The sequence below is a fragment of the Leucoraja erinacea genome, chromosome 1 (genome assembly GCF_028641065.1).
Source record: "Leucoraja erinacea ecotype New England chromosome 1, Leri_hhj_1, whole genome shotgun sequence".
Taxonomy (NCBI): domain Eukaryota; kingdom Metazoa; phylum Chordata; class Chondrichthyes; order Rajiformes; family Rajidae; genus Leucoraja; species Leucoraja erinaceus.
In genome coordinates, this window is record NC_073377.1 from 115,891,348 (window position 1) to 115,906,334 (window position 14,987).

The 14,987-nt window shown below is 41.7% G+C and overlaps 1 protein-coding gene across 1 annotated transcript in view; it reads right to left on the reverse strand.

The window, feature by feature from the left end:
* The window catches only part of tbck (TBC1 domain containing kinase), a 275,407-nt gene that overhangs the window by 94,732 nt on the left and 165,688 nt on the right, over positions 1-14,987 (reverse strand). The window contains exon 20 of the mRNA XM_055641803.1: positions 8,060-8,145. Coding sequence (XP_055497778.1) covers positions 8,060-8,145 — 86 coding nt within the window. The remainder of the gene's footprint in view (positions 1-8,059; positions 8,146-14,987) is intronic.

The following is a 14,987-nucleotide window of genomic DNA, read 5'->3' on the forward strand; positions in this document are numbered from 1 at the left end:
GGTGAAACCAAAATGTATAAAAATGGCCTTTATTAAAATCTGACAATGTGCACTTTAGCCACATGTGAATTTTTCTATTACAAATCTCAACTTGTGGAGTACAGAGGTAAATAAATAAATGATGGGTCTTTGTCCAAAACAATATGGAGGGCACTGTAGAGCCTTTCTTCCGTCGCCTCCGCCTCCGTGCATTTTTTTTTGGGAAGGAGTCCTCACCACCCCTTATCCCGTCTCCACTTGGACTCCCCAGAACGGCCTTCTACCCTATCAAGAACACTTTATTTCTAACTGCCGCTGTGACATCGACCGTCTCAACTTTTCCACTCCCTTTACCTACTCTTACCTCACCCCCTCTGAACATACAGCCCTCAGCTCACTCTGCAGCAACCCTGACATTATAATCAAATCTGCCGACAAGGGAGGTGACGTGGTAGTCTGGCTCACTGACCTCTACCGGGCTGAGCCAGGCGACAACTCTCAAACATCTCCTCCTACTTATCCTTGGACCATGATCCCACAGATGAGCACCAGGCCTTAATCTCAAACCCCATTACTGATTTCATCACTTCTGGCTGTCCTCCTTCCACAGCCTCCAACCTTAACGTTTCCCAGCGCCGCACAGCCCGTTTTTACCTTCTCCCCAAAATCCACAAACACAACTGCCCTGGCCAACCCATTGTTTTTGCCTGCTCCTGTCCCACGGAAATGATTTCCACGTACCTCGACTCCATCCTATTCCTCCTGGTTTAATCCCTCCTCCCGACCTATGTCCGAGTTCCCTCACATGCCCTTCGTCTCTTTAATGACTTCCGCTTTCCGAGCCCCCACTCCCTCATCTTTACTATGGACGTGCACTCACACTACACCTCCATCCCCCATCAGGAAGGCCTTAAAGCCTTCCATTTCTTCCTCGACCGCAGAACCATCTAATTTCCCTCTAATAACGCTCTACTCCACCTAGCGGAGGTGGTCTTCATCATCAATAATTTTACTTTGACTCCTCCCACTTTCTCCGTCCAAGGCGTAGCTATGGGCACCCGCATGGGGCCCAGCTATGCCTGCATCTTTGTAGGGTATGTTGAACAATCCCTGTTCCAGGAGTACACTGGCCCTATCCTCTGTTACATTGATACCTCCTGCACCAATGCAGAACTCATGGACTTCATCAACTTCACCACCAATTTTAATCCTGCACTCAGATTTACTTGGACCATCTCCGACACCTACCTCCCCTTTCTTGATCTCACAGTCTCCATCACAGGTAATAAACTATTGACTGACGTCTATTATAAACCCACTGACTCCCACAACTATCTCGACTACACTTCTTCCCACCCTGCTTCCTGCAAAGACTCTATCTCCTACTCCCAATTCCTCCGTCTTTGCCGCATTGCGCCCAAGATGAGGTGTTCCATACTAGAACATCAGAGATGTCCTCATTCTTTAGGTAACTGGGGTTCCCCTCACCCATAATCGATGATGCCCTCAATCGTGTCTCCTCTGTACCCCACAGATCTGCTCTTGTTCCCCCTCCCCCGAGTTGCAACAGTGACAGAGTACCGCTAGTCCTTACCTTCCACCCCATCAGCCATCACATACAACACATAATCCTCTGAAATTTCCGCCACCTCCAACGGGATCCCACCACAAGCCACATTTACCCATCTCCACCCCTTTCCACCGCCCGCAGAGACCGTTCCCTCCGCAACTCCCTGGTTAACTCATCCCTTCCCACCCAAACCACCCCAGGTACCTTCCCCTGCAACCACATAAGTTGCAACACCTGTCACTATACCTCCTCCCTGGACTCTGTCCAGGGACCCCGATAGTCCTTTCAAGTTAGCCAGAGGTTCACTTGCACCTCCTCCAACCTCATCTACTGCATCCGTTGTTGAAAATGTGGACTCTTATACATCAGCGAGACCAAACGTAGACTGGGCGTTCGTTTTGCGGAACACATTCACTCAGCCTGCGTGAACCAACCTGATCTCCTGGTTGCTGGACACTTTAATTCTCCTTCCCATTCCTACACAGGCCTTTCCGTCCTCAGTCTCCTCCATTGTCAGAGTGAGGCTAAACGCAAATTGGAGGAACAGCACCTCATATTTCGCTTGGGCACCTTACAACCCAGCGGTATGATATTGATTTCTCTCACTTCAGGTAGCCCCAACAGTCCTCCCCCACCCATCACATTAGCTTCTCATTTCCACCCTACAAACAGCTTACAATGGCCTGCTTCCTTTATCATAGTTACTTTTTCGCATATCTTTCATTCATTGTTCTTTATCTCTCCACATCACCGTCTGTATCTCGTTTTCCTTATCCCGTCACCGATTCCTTCTCTCCAGAGGTGCTACCTGTCCCGCTGAGTTACTCCAGCTTTTTGTGTCTATCTTCAAGAAGTGTATAACTGCAGCTTCCATTGATGGGAGTAGCATCCATGGCACCACAAAGAACCCATGTGTGTGGAGTGAGGGGTCTGACAACTTGAATGCTCTTTGTTTCCTTTCCTGTCATACATCTACCAGCATAGCCAATGCATTCAAGCCAATCTTCACTTATAAGATTAAGATGTGAAATTCCAGGGCATTTCCATCAACACCCATTGTCATCCGCACAGTTGACTGAATCACTTCAGGTTTCTATCTCCCTGTAATTACCTTCTCTTGTATTTTATCCTGTCTATGACATGACATACAATCTCCAGCTGCATGTTTTTTTTCCTTCGCCAACATTGTTTTTGAAATTTTTGAGAATCTCTCAATGCAATTAACCATCTCGGCAGAATACAATCCCTCTGCTAATGTTTCGCTATAAATCGGCAAAATGAATAAAACCTATGATAAAAATATCCACTCTCACTTTAGGAATGCAGGTATCTACTTTCCCTAATGCAAGGGAAAAAGAGAAGTCAAACTAACCCAACAGGTAGTTGCATAGAAAACATGACCCATGGCAATTGGATCGCTGCCAAATTTTAACAGCAATAGCTCAAGCTTCTGTGATGAAAGATTTGTTCTCTTTTTTTGCTGCTTAAGGATTAATATTTGAACATCAACTTCAGGGTAAAATGGATGTCTGTGACAGGCAAAGGAAGTATATGTGAATGCTGTTCTACAGTGTGGAAAGAAAATTATGGAAGATACAATTTCTTCAGTTCTACTAAGTGTACCATGTATCCAAATAATGCTTACTTACTCAATGCTCAAGAGCTAAAATTCTTAAGAGTGTTTATAAAGTTTAAAGTTCAGATAGTTTTACTTACCAGATTTATGATTTTATAATGCTATTGTTGCATGAAAATGATACTTAAAAGATGAAGGTTATTGACTGTATTTTTTTGATATATTTTTACGGTGGTTTTTGTTTAGTTTAGTTTATTATTGTCACGTGTAGTGAGATACAGTGAAAATTATTTTGCTTTCATCTTCACTCTCTTCTGGTCCATCAGGCCATGGGTTCAATCCTCACATCCGAATGCACTGCTGGGAAGTGCTATCTTTAAACCAACTTTACAGGCTTTATCTTCTAAATGTGAAACCATGCATGTCACCAGAAAGAGGAAATCAGGCGAGACATCATACAACATCCTTGGTGCCACCCTTGAAGAATCCAAACAGACCAAGTATCTTGGCATCCAATTACAGAATGATCTACGTTGGAATGGTCAGACTCATCGTGCAATGGTGAAAGCAACAGGTGTCCTACATTTTCTGAGGCGCAACTTTCATAATTGTTCAACTTCTATCAAGGAGAAGTTATACTTCACCCTCGTTAGACCACATTTGGACTACGCAGTTGCAGCATGGGACCCATACACAAATAAAAACATTTCTTCCATCGAACAGGTCCAAAGACAGGCAGCCCGATTTGTTACAAATACCTATGAGAGAGAAGCGTTGGCTACCAAACTTCTGAATTCACTGGGGTGGAACCCTCTCCAAGACAGACGTAAAGCTCACCATTTGACTTGTTTTTACAAAATGTTAAATGGTCAGCTCGACATAGATTACCAAACCTACACCAAACCCAAACCTATTAGGAGCAGACGAGGGCATTCGATCCAATTTGAGATACCAGCTACCAAGACAGATGTGTACAGCAATTCATTCTTCCCCCATACAATTAAAGCATGGAATAGTTTTCACCCTACCATAGTTACCCAACTAGACGCAACTAAATTTAAGGTAGCTCTTTTTCTCCAAGAACCCTTTTTTGCTTAAGTCCACCCTCCGCACCTCCAGTTTAAATTCCATTTGGAATATTTTTGGAGGACCAGGAAACCAAGGACTGAGAATCTTACGTTGAATGTTATTTCCTTTATCATATATCTGTACACTGAGTGGCTCGATTGTAATCATGTATTGTCTTTCGGCTGACTGGTCAGCACACAACAAAAGCTATTCATTGTACCTCGGTACACGTGACAATAAACTGAACTAAACTAAACTACATATTGACAGCACAATCCTTCAAGATGTAATGTTATTACTCTAGAAAGTGGGGAATATTACAAAATAAATGTTTTGCTGTGTGTACTCATGTCTCATATTGGAAGATAAATCTCTCCACCTTTCTGACTTTGCATCTAGTGAGAACAGGGATATTTCTCATTCACTGTCAACGTTGAGAATATAGTATCACTACACCGGCATTAAATGCCTGCGCCTACGCACATACTTCACGAGTGAATCCTTATTATGCATGACAGATCTTTTCACTTAACACATAGTCGGACTCTTATGACCTGAGTGAGCGTTGCTAAATAAACATCAGCTTTGCTATTTGAAGCGTTTTTATTTTAGAGAATGACCTCCATGAGACCAGCTTTTCAATCAATGTCATTCAAAACACTGAACAACTATCAGAGGCTGACAAGTCGATTGAAAGTTTACCTCAGATTAACTAATTGGTCAAAACAATGGACCACAACAGCCCTTCTCTTGCAATATTGTTGACATTTTTTTGTTTTTTAATTATGTTTTTGCATTAGATCATAGAACAGTAGAGGAGGGGGCGGCGCAGTGGCACAGCGGTAGAGTTACTGTCTTACAGCACCAGACACCCAGGTTCGATCCTGATTATGGGTGCTGTATGTACAGACTTTGTATGTTCTCACTGTGACCACTTGGGTTTTCTGCCGGGTGCTCTGGTTTCCTCCCGCAGACCAAAGACGTACAAGTTTGTAGGTTAATTGGCTTTGGTAAATTGCAAAAAATTATCCCCGGTGTATAGGGTAGTGTTACTGTACAGGCTGATTGCTGGTTGACGCGGTTTTGGAGGGCCAAAGAGCATGTTTCTGCGCCGTATCTCTAAAGTCTAAAGTAAAGCAAAGGAAGGACCCTCTCAGCCCACAATGTTTGCACCAAAGATGGTTTATTTGTGCCAGTCACTCTTTTAGAAATATCAAGTGCAATTTATGCGCCATTTATGCACAATTCGTTTTTGCGTGTGTTTGTCTGAGCTATGTGGTTGTGATGCTGTTGCAAGCAAGATTTTTTTATTGTATCTGTATCTCACCATACTTGTGCATATGACAATAAACTCGACTTGACCTCACTTGAATTATAACACAAAAATGACTTATTTTGACATAATGAAAATCTTGTGGATATGTTCACTATATGGGCGTTAAGCTGTGTGTGTGATTGGTTTGTTTGCTTACGAGCTAAGCTTCTCCCTCAGGAATAATAATCAAGTTCAATTTTGGCCACGCCTAATTTTTACAACAGGTTTAGCCATCAAAGAATGGTCTTACCCTCATTAACCTAAGGTAACCAAAATATGGATTATTGATAACTAAGTGGGTGGTGAACATGTTGAGTTGCCGACAACAGAAGGAAACGGAGGCAAAGTTATTGAGCATATTCAAAAATTAGGAGATATACTTCATACTAAGGGAATCAAGAGAAACAAGTAGAAACAGAAAGTAGAAAGTGGTCATGTTGACTAGTTTTATCTTCTATATTTCTATATTTAATATATTTAAATGTACCACGCGCTATAAGAATGGTAATGATAATGGTTAAATTAAATTCATTTATATACAATAGTTCAACACGTATTTGGAATATTAATGACCAAAATACAGAAAATTAATTTGTTTCTAATAGCTACATGATTTTCTAAAACCCAGCATAGGCACACACTGTAAAATATGAGCTGATGGCGGGTTGTATTTTAATTTGAGGCAGGATTGTTGGCTGCGAAGATACTACATTTTTATTTTTGAGTGGTATATTGGCCTCTTCACAAAACTGTGAAGGGTGCGGGTTTATAGGCAGATTAGAAATGTTTATAGATTGACATTAGCGAAAGCTTTAATAAGTAGCGGCTGCATAGTACAAGTCACGGAACTTGAAAAATGACAAAAACTGTTTAAAAAAAAGGTTTTATACGGCAACATTTATATAATCCATTTCAGATAAGTGGAAATCCCAAAAGCAATCAGCCTGGCTGCCTATTCTTGAATGGGAAGAATGTGTTTAAGTTGCCATCTCCATCAATCCCCAACATGTGGCTTGGTGCAGTGCCTTTTCTCTCAAGAAATTGGGAAGAGTTGCATGGCTGCGGTTTAGGTAACGCTTCACAAAACACGTTCTGCCTCACAACTCCTGGTTCCAATATGCTTTCTTCTAACTCAGAAGGTTGCGAGTTCAAGTCCCACAAATCACCATTGACTCCTGCTACACTTCACGCTGCTTCCGAAAAGCAGACAACATAATCAAAGACTTGTCCCACCTCGGTCATTCCTTCTTCTCCCTGCACCCATCGGGCAGAAGGCACAGGAGCTTGAAAGAGCCCACCAGCAGACTCATGTACTGCTTCAATTCCCTCATTATCAGACTTCTGAATGGTTGTTTCATAATCGCGGGCGAGGGTTCCCAACCTGGGAATTTCGTCTACCCAGGGGGTAAATTTGTTGATTCTGGATTTGTACATATTTTTTCTCATTGACTGACTGTGTTTGGCTCTGGTATACTGGTATCTGTTCCTCATTAGTTGTTCATAAATAAGTGAAATAACATTGTTATGTGCTATTAAAGTTGCCTGGGGTAAGCGGGATGAAAAAGGTTGGGAACCCCTGATCTAGGGTATCGTTCAATTCACCTCCACACATCGAGGACATTGGACTTTATCCAAGGAACTGATGCGTTATAATGCGCTACAATGCTGAGAACTATATTTTGCACTCAGCACCTTCCCTTTTTCTCTATCTATTGTACTGGAGTTTGGACGGATTGTATTTATGTATGGTATATCTGATCTGTTTGGATAGCATGCAAAACAAAGCATCTCACTATACCTCGGTACGTCTAACAATAATAAATCTAAACCTAAGCATGACCAGCTAATGTTACCTGTTGCTACAGGTACTAATCTGACGACCACTCCCAATATCAATTAGACCTGGAAGATTAGACAGGAATATTCAAAAAGCTAACATTCACTTTACAACAAACATTCTCTTTCAACTAACGCCACCCAAATATTGCATTTACAGCCATGCTGCTGCATTCAAGAATGTCATTGTTCTATGGTCTGTACATATGACAATTAAACAGTTTTGGCCAAATAAGCTAGATAGTCATATCTTCACTTCGCTGCTGGTGTGTTCAAATGTTTTTGCATCAGATCTGATACATTTTACCAGCAACTACATCTTGCAATGATGGCAAGAAAGAGCCAATCCTTTATTTCTGCGACTTCAACTGCATGTCACAGATCCCTTCTTTGCACAACACTGGTGCCTGTGCTGAGCCAGAGGGTGGTCAAACAAAATCCAGTTCAGGTCTCCAAATAAATGGCATTTGCAAGGTGTGCACTCATATTCACCGGCATTGGTTTATGGCTGGCCAACTCAGTTTCACATCATTATTGGAAAAGACAAACAGGTGTAACTTGGTCAAAATACACACCCTATCTCTCAAATGCAGAGGGACATTTATCTTTGAACTACATTTATAAACCCCATACAGACAGATTTAGAGGCACCAAAGAAATGTTAGAAGGCAACTAAATTTCAAGAGAATAATTTCCGGATACCCTTAGTACTTACATCTGGAATGAAGCCAATCTCATTGAGATGGTTACTCAACTCAGGGTCATGGAAAGCAATCATCTGGGAAAACACCGTAAGATACTCTGTAAAAGGAAGAACATTTATTAATCCTCCACACAGAAACAAAAAAAAAATCTGACAAATGACTGGCCCTTAAAGAATACTAATTGTATTCGTAACTGCTTGGATGAATCATTTGGGCAATGGAATTCAATTGATAATTCCTTTGGGTAGCAGACATGAAAAACTTTCATTTTTGCTGCAAATGTCTACATATTCCAATACTTTTGTACATAATGAAGCAGAGTGAGATAAGGTTTCCAGGTATTAAAAACACTCAAGATACCTGATGCATTGATGTCTTGCTCCACATTCCTCATGATATATTATCTCGCCAACCACATTTTTTGAGACAGGCCAATAGGGGCACATTACGGATAAGGCCTAATTTTTCCTTTGATTTCAAGCCCAGAATGAGCCCTATCGAAGTCCCAGCATCAGTCTATTTTATCACCATTTGTCGACAAATAAAAAATGCATAACGGAGATATTCTCTTTCAGATAACACTGAATCAACATTCTTGGCAGAAATATCATTCCACTGAGTTACTGCAGGCACAGTGGGCGTGGACAGGAAAGATCACTGATTCTTGTGATTTGTGAGGCAATTGATCCCAGAAAATTTCCTTTAAAAGGTATATTAATTATTTCCATTGGATGGTGAGATAGTATTTAAAAGGTGTACAGTAATTGTCATAGCTTCAAAAAACAGTTGATGGAATTTGTTAGAAGAATTATCCCAATGAAGATATGGATCCTCAGGTATAGTATTAGTTTAGAGATACAGTGCGGAACCAGGCCCTTCGGCTCGCCAAGTCCGTGCCGAACAGCTATCGCCCCGTACGCTGGCACTATCCTACACACAAGGGACAATTTACAATTTTTATCAAGGCTAAGTAGCGTACAAACCTGCACATCTTTGGAATGTGGGTGTAAACCGGAGCGCCCAAAGAAAACCCACACGGTCCCGAGGAAAATGTACAAACTACATACAGACAGCACCCGTAGTCAGGATCGAACCCGCGTGTCTCTGGCGCTGTAAGGCGGGAACTCTACTCTGCGCCCCCTTGTTGCCCTACAGCCTGACTTGCCGGGTATGTCCCACGGCTCAACCATAATACACTCCACACTCCTTCGTCCATGTTGTCACCTTCGAACTATTTGACATCTGACTGGATGATGTCTGCCACTCATCCCTTAGCACCCTGGCTACGCGCTGCCACATACATTTCCATTGTTCTATCCATTCTTACCATCACCTCTGCATTTTACATTGTTATCTTTTTCCCAGTTATGATGAAGGATCATTGACCTGAAAAGTGAACCTTGTTTCTCTTTGCTGCTCGACATGCCGAGTGTTACCAACATTTTATGTTTCTCAGCGTGATTAGTGCCTGATTAGTGTCAAGCACATGAACAGTGTGGCCAGTCCAAAGTAACTGGCGGAGTGCAACTAGGGTTTCAGGACTGTATTTATGCAATGCCTGATACCTACTGCAAATAGTTCTGAAGTTTGCAAGAAGTTAGAGATCAACAGTTTAGTTTAGTTAGGTTTATTATTGTCCCATGTACCGAGGTACAGTGAAAAGCTATTTGTTGCGTGCTATCCAGTCAATGAAAAGCCGATGCATGATTACAATCAAGCCGTCTACAGTGTACAGATACAGGATAAAGGGTATAACATGTAGTGCAAGATAAATTCTGATAAAGACCATTAAAGATAATTCAAGGGTCTCCAATGAGGTAGATGGGAGGTCAGGAGCACACTCTAGCTGGTGAGAGAACGTTTCAGTTGCCTGATATCAGCTGTGAAGAAACTGTCCCTGAATCTGAAGATATGCATTTTCAAGCTTCTGTACCTCTTGCCTGATGGGAGAGGGGAGAAGAGGGAGTGACTGGGGTGAGGCTGGTCCTTGACTATGCTGGTGGACTTGCTGAGGTAGCGTGCAGTGTAGATGGAGTCCATGGAAGGGAGGTTGGTTTGCATGGTCTGGGCTATGCCCACAACCCTCCGCAATTTTTTGCGGTCTTGGATGGAGTTGTTCCCAAACCATGCTGTGATGCATCCTGATAGAATGCTTTCTACAGTGCATCTATAGAAGTTGGTGAGGGTTGTTAGGGACATGACTTTAGATTTAAGAGGTACAGTACAAAAACAGGCCCACCAAGTCCGTGCCGACCAGCAATCATCCCCATATACTAACACTACCCTGCAAGGGACCATTTTTACAGAAGCCAATTAACCTACAAACCTGTATATCTTTGGAGTGGAATGTGGGAGGAAACCAGAGATGGGAGGAAACCCTGCTTATTTTAAACCATTATTTGATATTCAGTCCACTCTTGTGGTGTGGTCTGCAAACTTGTAAATTGAGTTGGATTGGTATGTGGGTAGTACCCAAAAGGCATAATATTTTGTACCATGTTCAAGGATTTGATCTTCAAATAACCAGTTCCTCAATTGACCAAAAACTGTGCATTGAAATCAATGATCAAATTCACCATTGATGATAAAATAATCACCGTATTTCCTACAATAGTGACAACACTTCAAAAGTATTTCAGTGTCTGTGACAAGCTTTTGGACTTTAAGTTTGTTTTTAAGTGCAATTATTTTTTAGAAAACTCTTTTGAAGACTATTGTAAATCCCCACACTGCATGACTGGGAACTTATCCCTGGGTCTTATGGCTGAGGGAGGGAGAAAAATCACATTTAATCTAATTTTATGGTATCATAACTCAGATTTAGAACAGGGAATACATCCAAGTCAATCTGACAACATTATGTATTCAGTTACACACTGGTCAACTTGACCATTGTTACGAACACAGGAACAGGGGCAGGTCATTCACTTCACCGTTCTCAATCAAGCTACATCTACAATTTATCTACTAGCCTTAGTTCCATAGTCATTGGAGACACAAAAGATAACAAATTGAGAAAAACAAACTGCTGGAGGATCTCAGTGTGGAAAGCAGCATCTGTGGTGGGGAAAAGAATGATTGACGTTTCGGGTCAAGTCTCCATCAGGACAGAACGTGGAGAGGGAAGATAGTCAGCGTGGAGAGGGAGGAAAGCGAGAGGGCCAATACAGGGTCCGGTAATGGACCGGTAAGCCAATGAGGGGTGAGGGAAGATGGGCAGAAAGTAGCAGAGTGGGGAAGGAGGAGGGCTGGAGTTGGAAGACAGAGGCAGGTGGATAATGTGGACGCAGACAAGAAGTAAATCAAGCAGGTGGAACCATCTGGGAGAGGGGCCGGTGAATGTGGAGACTGTTGCTGAAAGGTGACAGAAGGAGACACAAAGGCTGCCGGTGCTGGAATCTGAAAAATAAGGAAGATAATAAAGAAATGTTGAGAGATGAAGGGGAGATGGATACTGATGGGAAAGGGATCTGGAGGGTAAAATAAGAGGGTAGCAGGTGGGAGAACAAAAATGGCTTTACTTTAGATTTTAGAGAAACAGCGTGTTAATACGTCTCTCGGTCCAGCGAGTCTGCGCTGACCAGCGATCACCCCATATACACCCACTGTCCTACATACTAGGGACAGTTTTACTGAAGTCAATTAACCTACAAACCTGTATATCTTTGGAGTGTGAGAGGAAACCGGAGCACCCGGAGAAAAGCCACTTGGTTACAGAGATAATGTGCAAACTCCATATAGACAGCACCTATAGTCAGGATCGAAACTGGGTCTCTAGCGCGGTAAATCTTCAATTCTACTGTTGCGCCACTGTATCACTGGTTGTATAGTCTTTCTGGGAAAAGTTATTGGCCACCGTACGAAATAGCATTCTAGTTAATGCAAGCAGTCCAGCTATGTGATTCCAATACAGAATAGCTGTGCTACATTCAATTGCCTTTATTTCAACAAATCTTTGCAGACACCGGTTGTGATTTATTGTAGTTGATACTCCAACACATTGTGTCCTTTTGTGTAACTCAGCAGGTCAGGCAGTTTCTCTGGAGAACATGGTTAGGTGACGTTTCGGGTCTTGACCCAAAATGTTACCTATCCATGTTATCCAGTAATGCTGCCTGACCTGCTGAGTTACTCCAGCATTTTATGTCCTTTGGTAGAATGCAAACCCTGCTGCTGCCCCATCACAAATGACATCTGACCCACTGACTACCCCCAATATTCCCTGCTCGACCACTAGAAGTTGACTTTGCCGAAACTGCATCTGGAGTACGGCACGCCGTTCTGGTGGCCTAACTTAAGGAACGATAATAGGATGTATGGAGTAACTCAGTGAGTCAGGAAGCATATCTAGAGAAAAAGGATTAGTGACGTTTTGGGTCGGGACCCTTCTTCAGACTGAAAAAAGCACGATAAACTTGCTTTAGAATCTCTGGAGAAATGAATAGGCAATATTTTGGGTTGGGGCCCTTCTTCAAACTTTATAGGGGATGCACACTGCAAAGGTTAGATGCTCAGAGAGGTGGAATCCTGAAGCAAGGGAATAATCTCAGGATATGAGAATGGTGATTCAGAGGATTGCAAATCTTAGGAATTCTCTACAAACAGAAATGAGGTGAATAGATCTTTGCACAAGAGATGCATAAAAGGAATAATGAGAATCCAACAGGACAAGTCTAGGTTCAGATCAGTTGTGCTCATACTGAACAGTGCAGTAGGTTGGAAGGGCTATAAAATCTACTCCCATTCCTATTTTATGTTTTTATGATATGTTGTTCAATGTTAAAATTTCATATAATTTCAAGTTATTAATTGATTATCATATATACTCAAAATTCAAAGATGATTTGATACATTAAATACTTGACCTGGCTTTTATGGCTTATCTGCAATTAAACAGATGGCTGGCAACATTTTCTCAGTTCACAATTGAGCACAAATTAGAAGGAAAAAAACAATACTAAATGTTTAAAATGTCCAGTAAAATTGCTGTTGGCCTTACACCCATGATGTAAAATTGAAATCCTTTCAGATTCCACTGCGACCAAATTGCAAACTCAGCAAACTCCTACAGCCATTAATCAGTAATTAAACTTAGGCTGATGTTGCATAAGTTTGTTTCCACACCCCTACAAAAATGTCATCAGTCACCTAAATTTCTCAAAAACTGGTTATCATTGAGATAGCTGATGGCAATTCCAGCACATGCAGACCCCGGTTTATGTACAGATTACATTTCAGACAATTATCCATGAACTGATTTTAAGGACTGTTGATGAACATTTATTGCCCACTATGTTATTAAAAGAATCAAAAATATCCCATATCCCGTACAATTTTGGTCGCCCAATTATAGGAAGGATGTCAACAAAATAGAGAGAGTGCAGAGAGGATTTACTAGAATGTTGCCTGGGTTTCAACAACTAAGTTACAGAGAAAGGTTGAATAAGTTAGGTCTTTATTCTCTGGAGCGCAGAAGGTTAAGGGGGGACTTAATAGAGGTCTTTAAAATGATGAGAGGGATATACAGAGTTGATGTGGATCAGCTTTTCCCTTTGAGAATAGGGAAGATTCAAACAAGAGGACATGACTTCATAATTAAGGGACAGAAGTTTAGGGGTAACATGAGGGGGAACTTCTTTACTCAGAGAGTGGTAGCGGTGTGGAATGAGCTTCCAGTGGAAGTGGTGGAGGCAGGTTTGTTGGTATCATTTAAAAATAAATTGGATAGGCATATGGATGAGAAGGGAATGGAGGGTTATGGTATGAGTGCAGGCAGGTGGGACTAAGGGAAAAAAGTTGTTCGGCATGGACTTGTAGGGCCGAGATGGCCTGTTTCCGTGCTGTAATTGTCATATGGTTATATCCATGGCCTTATTGGCCTTAAAGCATTAATTGATGTTGTATTGTTTGATATTGTACTTTACAAGGGACATTGGAACTGTCTTTGCCAGTTTCTTATTCCATAACTCTTGAAGATGTTTGCATTTCAGTAACCAAGTTTCCCGTCTTCAAAAATGATTTAAAATCTTTTGCAGAATTTGCATAATGTCAGATTTCTGCAAGACAAGTTTTCAGTGATCCGGGCAGCCCGTATATATATTTCTTAAAATATTAGTTGCTGCAATTGGTCTTCAGCCGGTAGATGTGTAGAGTGCACATACAATCGAGTGCAGTTTAGATTTGGCTCAGTGGCATGAGGTAAAGAAATAATTAATTCCTTGCTATTTCTAGTCACATAAGATAGCGAGAAACGTATTCATGTCCTGTTCGGGACTTCAGAGAGGCTGCCTGACCCACTGATTTACTCCAGCACTTTGTATTTTATTCAAGATATCTGCACTCTAGAGTGTCCTGAAGAAAATCACAGATGGTTATACCTTCAGTTCCAAGAACCTAAAGCGCTGGTATTCTCCCCCTCAACCTCTGCTCTTTAACCTCACTTTCTTCCTTGAAAGCAATTTCTATTAACATATTTTTAATCATCTGGCTTCTGAGATTTGGAATAAGGTCATAAGTGATAGGAGCAGAATTAGGCCATTCGGCCCATCAAGTCTCCTCTGCCATTCAATCATGGCTGATCTACCTCTCCTTCTTAACTCCATTATCCTGCCTTCTCCCCATAATACTTGACCCCCATACTGATCAAGAATATATCTATCTCTGCCTTAAACATGTCCATTGACGTGGCCTCCACAGCCTTCTGTGGCAAAGAATTCCACAAATTCACCACCCTCTAATTAAATAAATTCTTCCTCATCTTCCTAAAGGAACGTCCTTCAGTTTTGAGGCTATAACCTCCAGTTCTATACTCTCCCACTGGTGGAAACATCTTCTCAACATCCACTCTATCCAAACCTTTCACTATTCGGTAATGTTCAATCAGGTACAGAACAGTTTTGTATGATAATACCTGAGAAATATCCTGGGCCATTTTTTCTA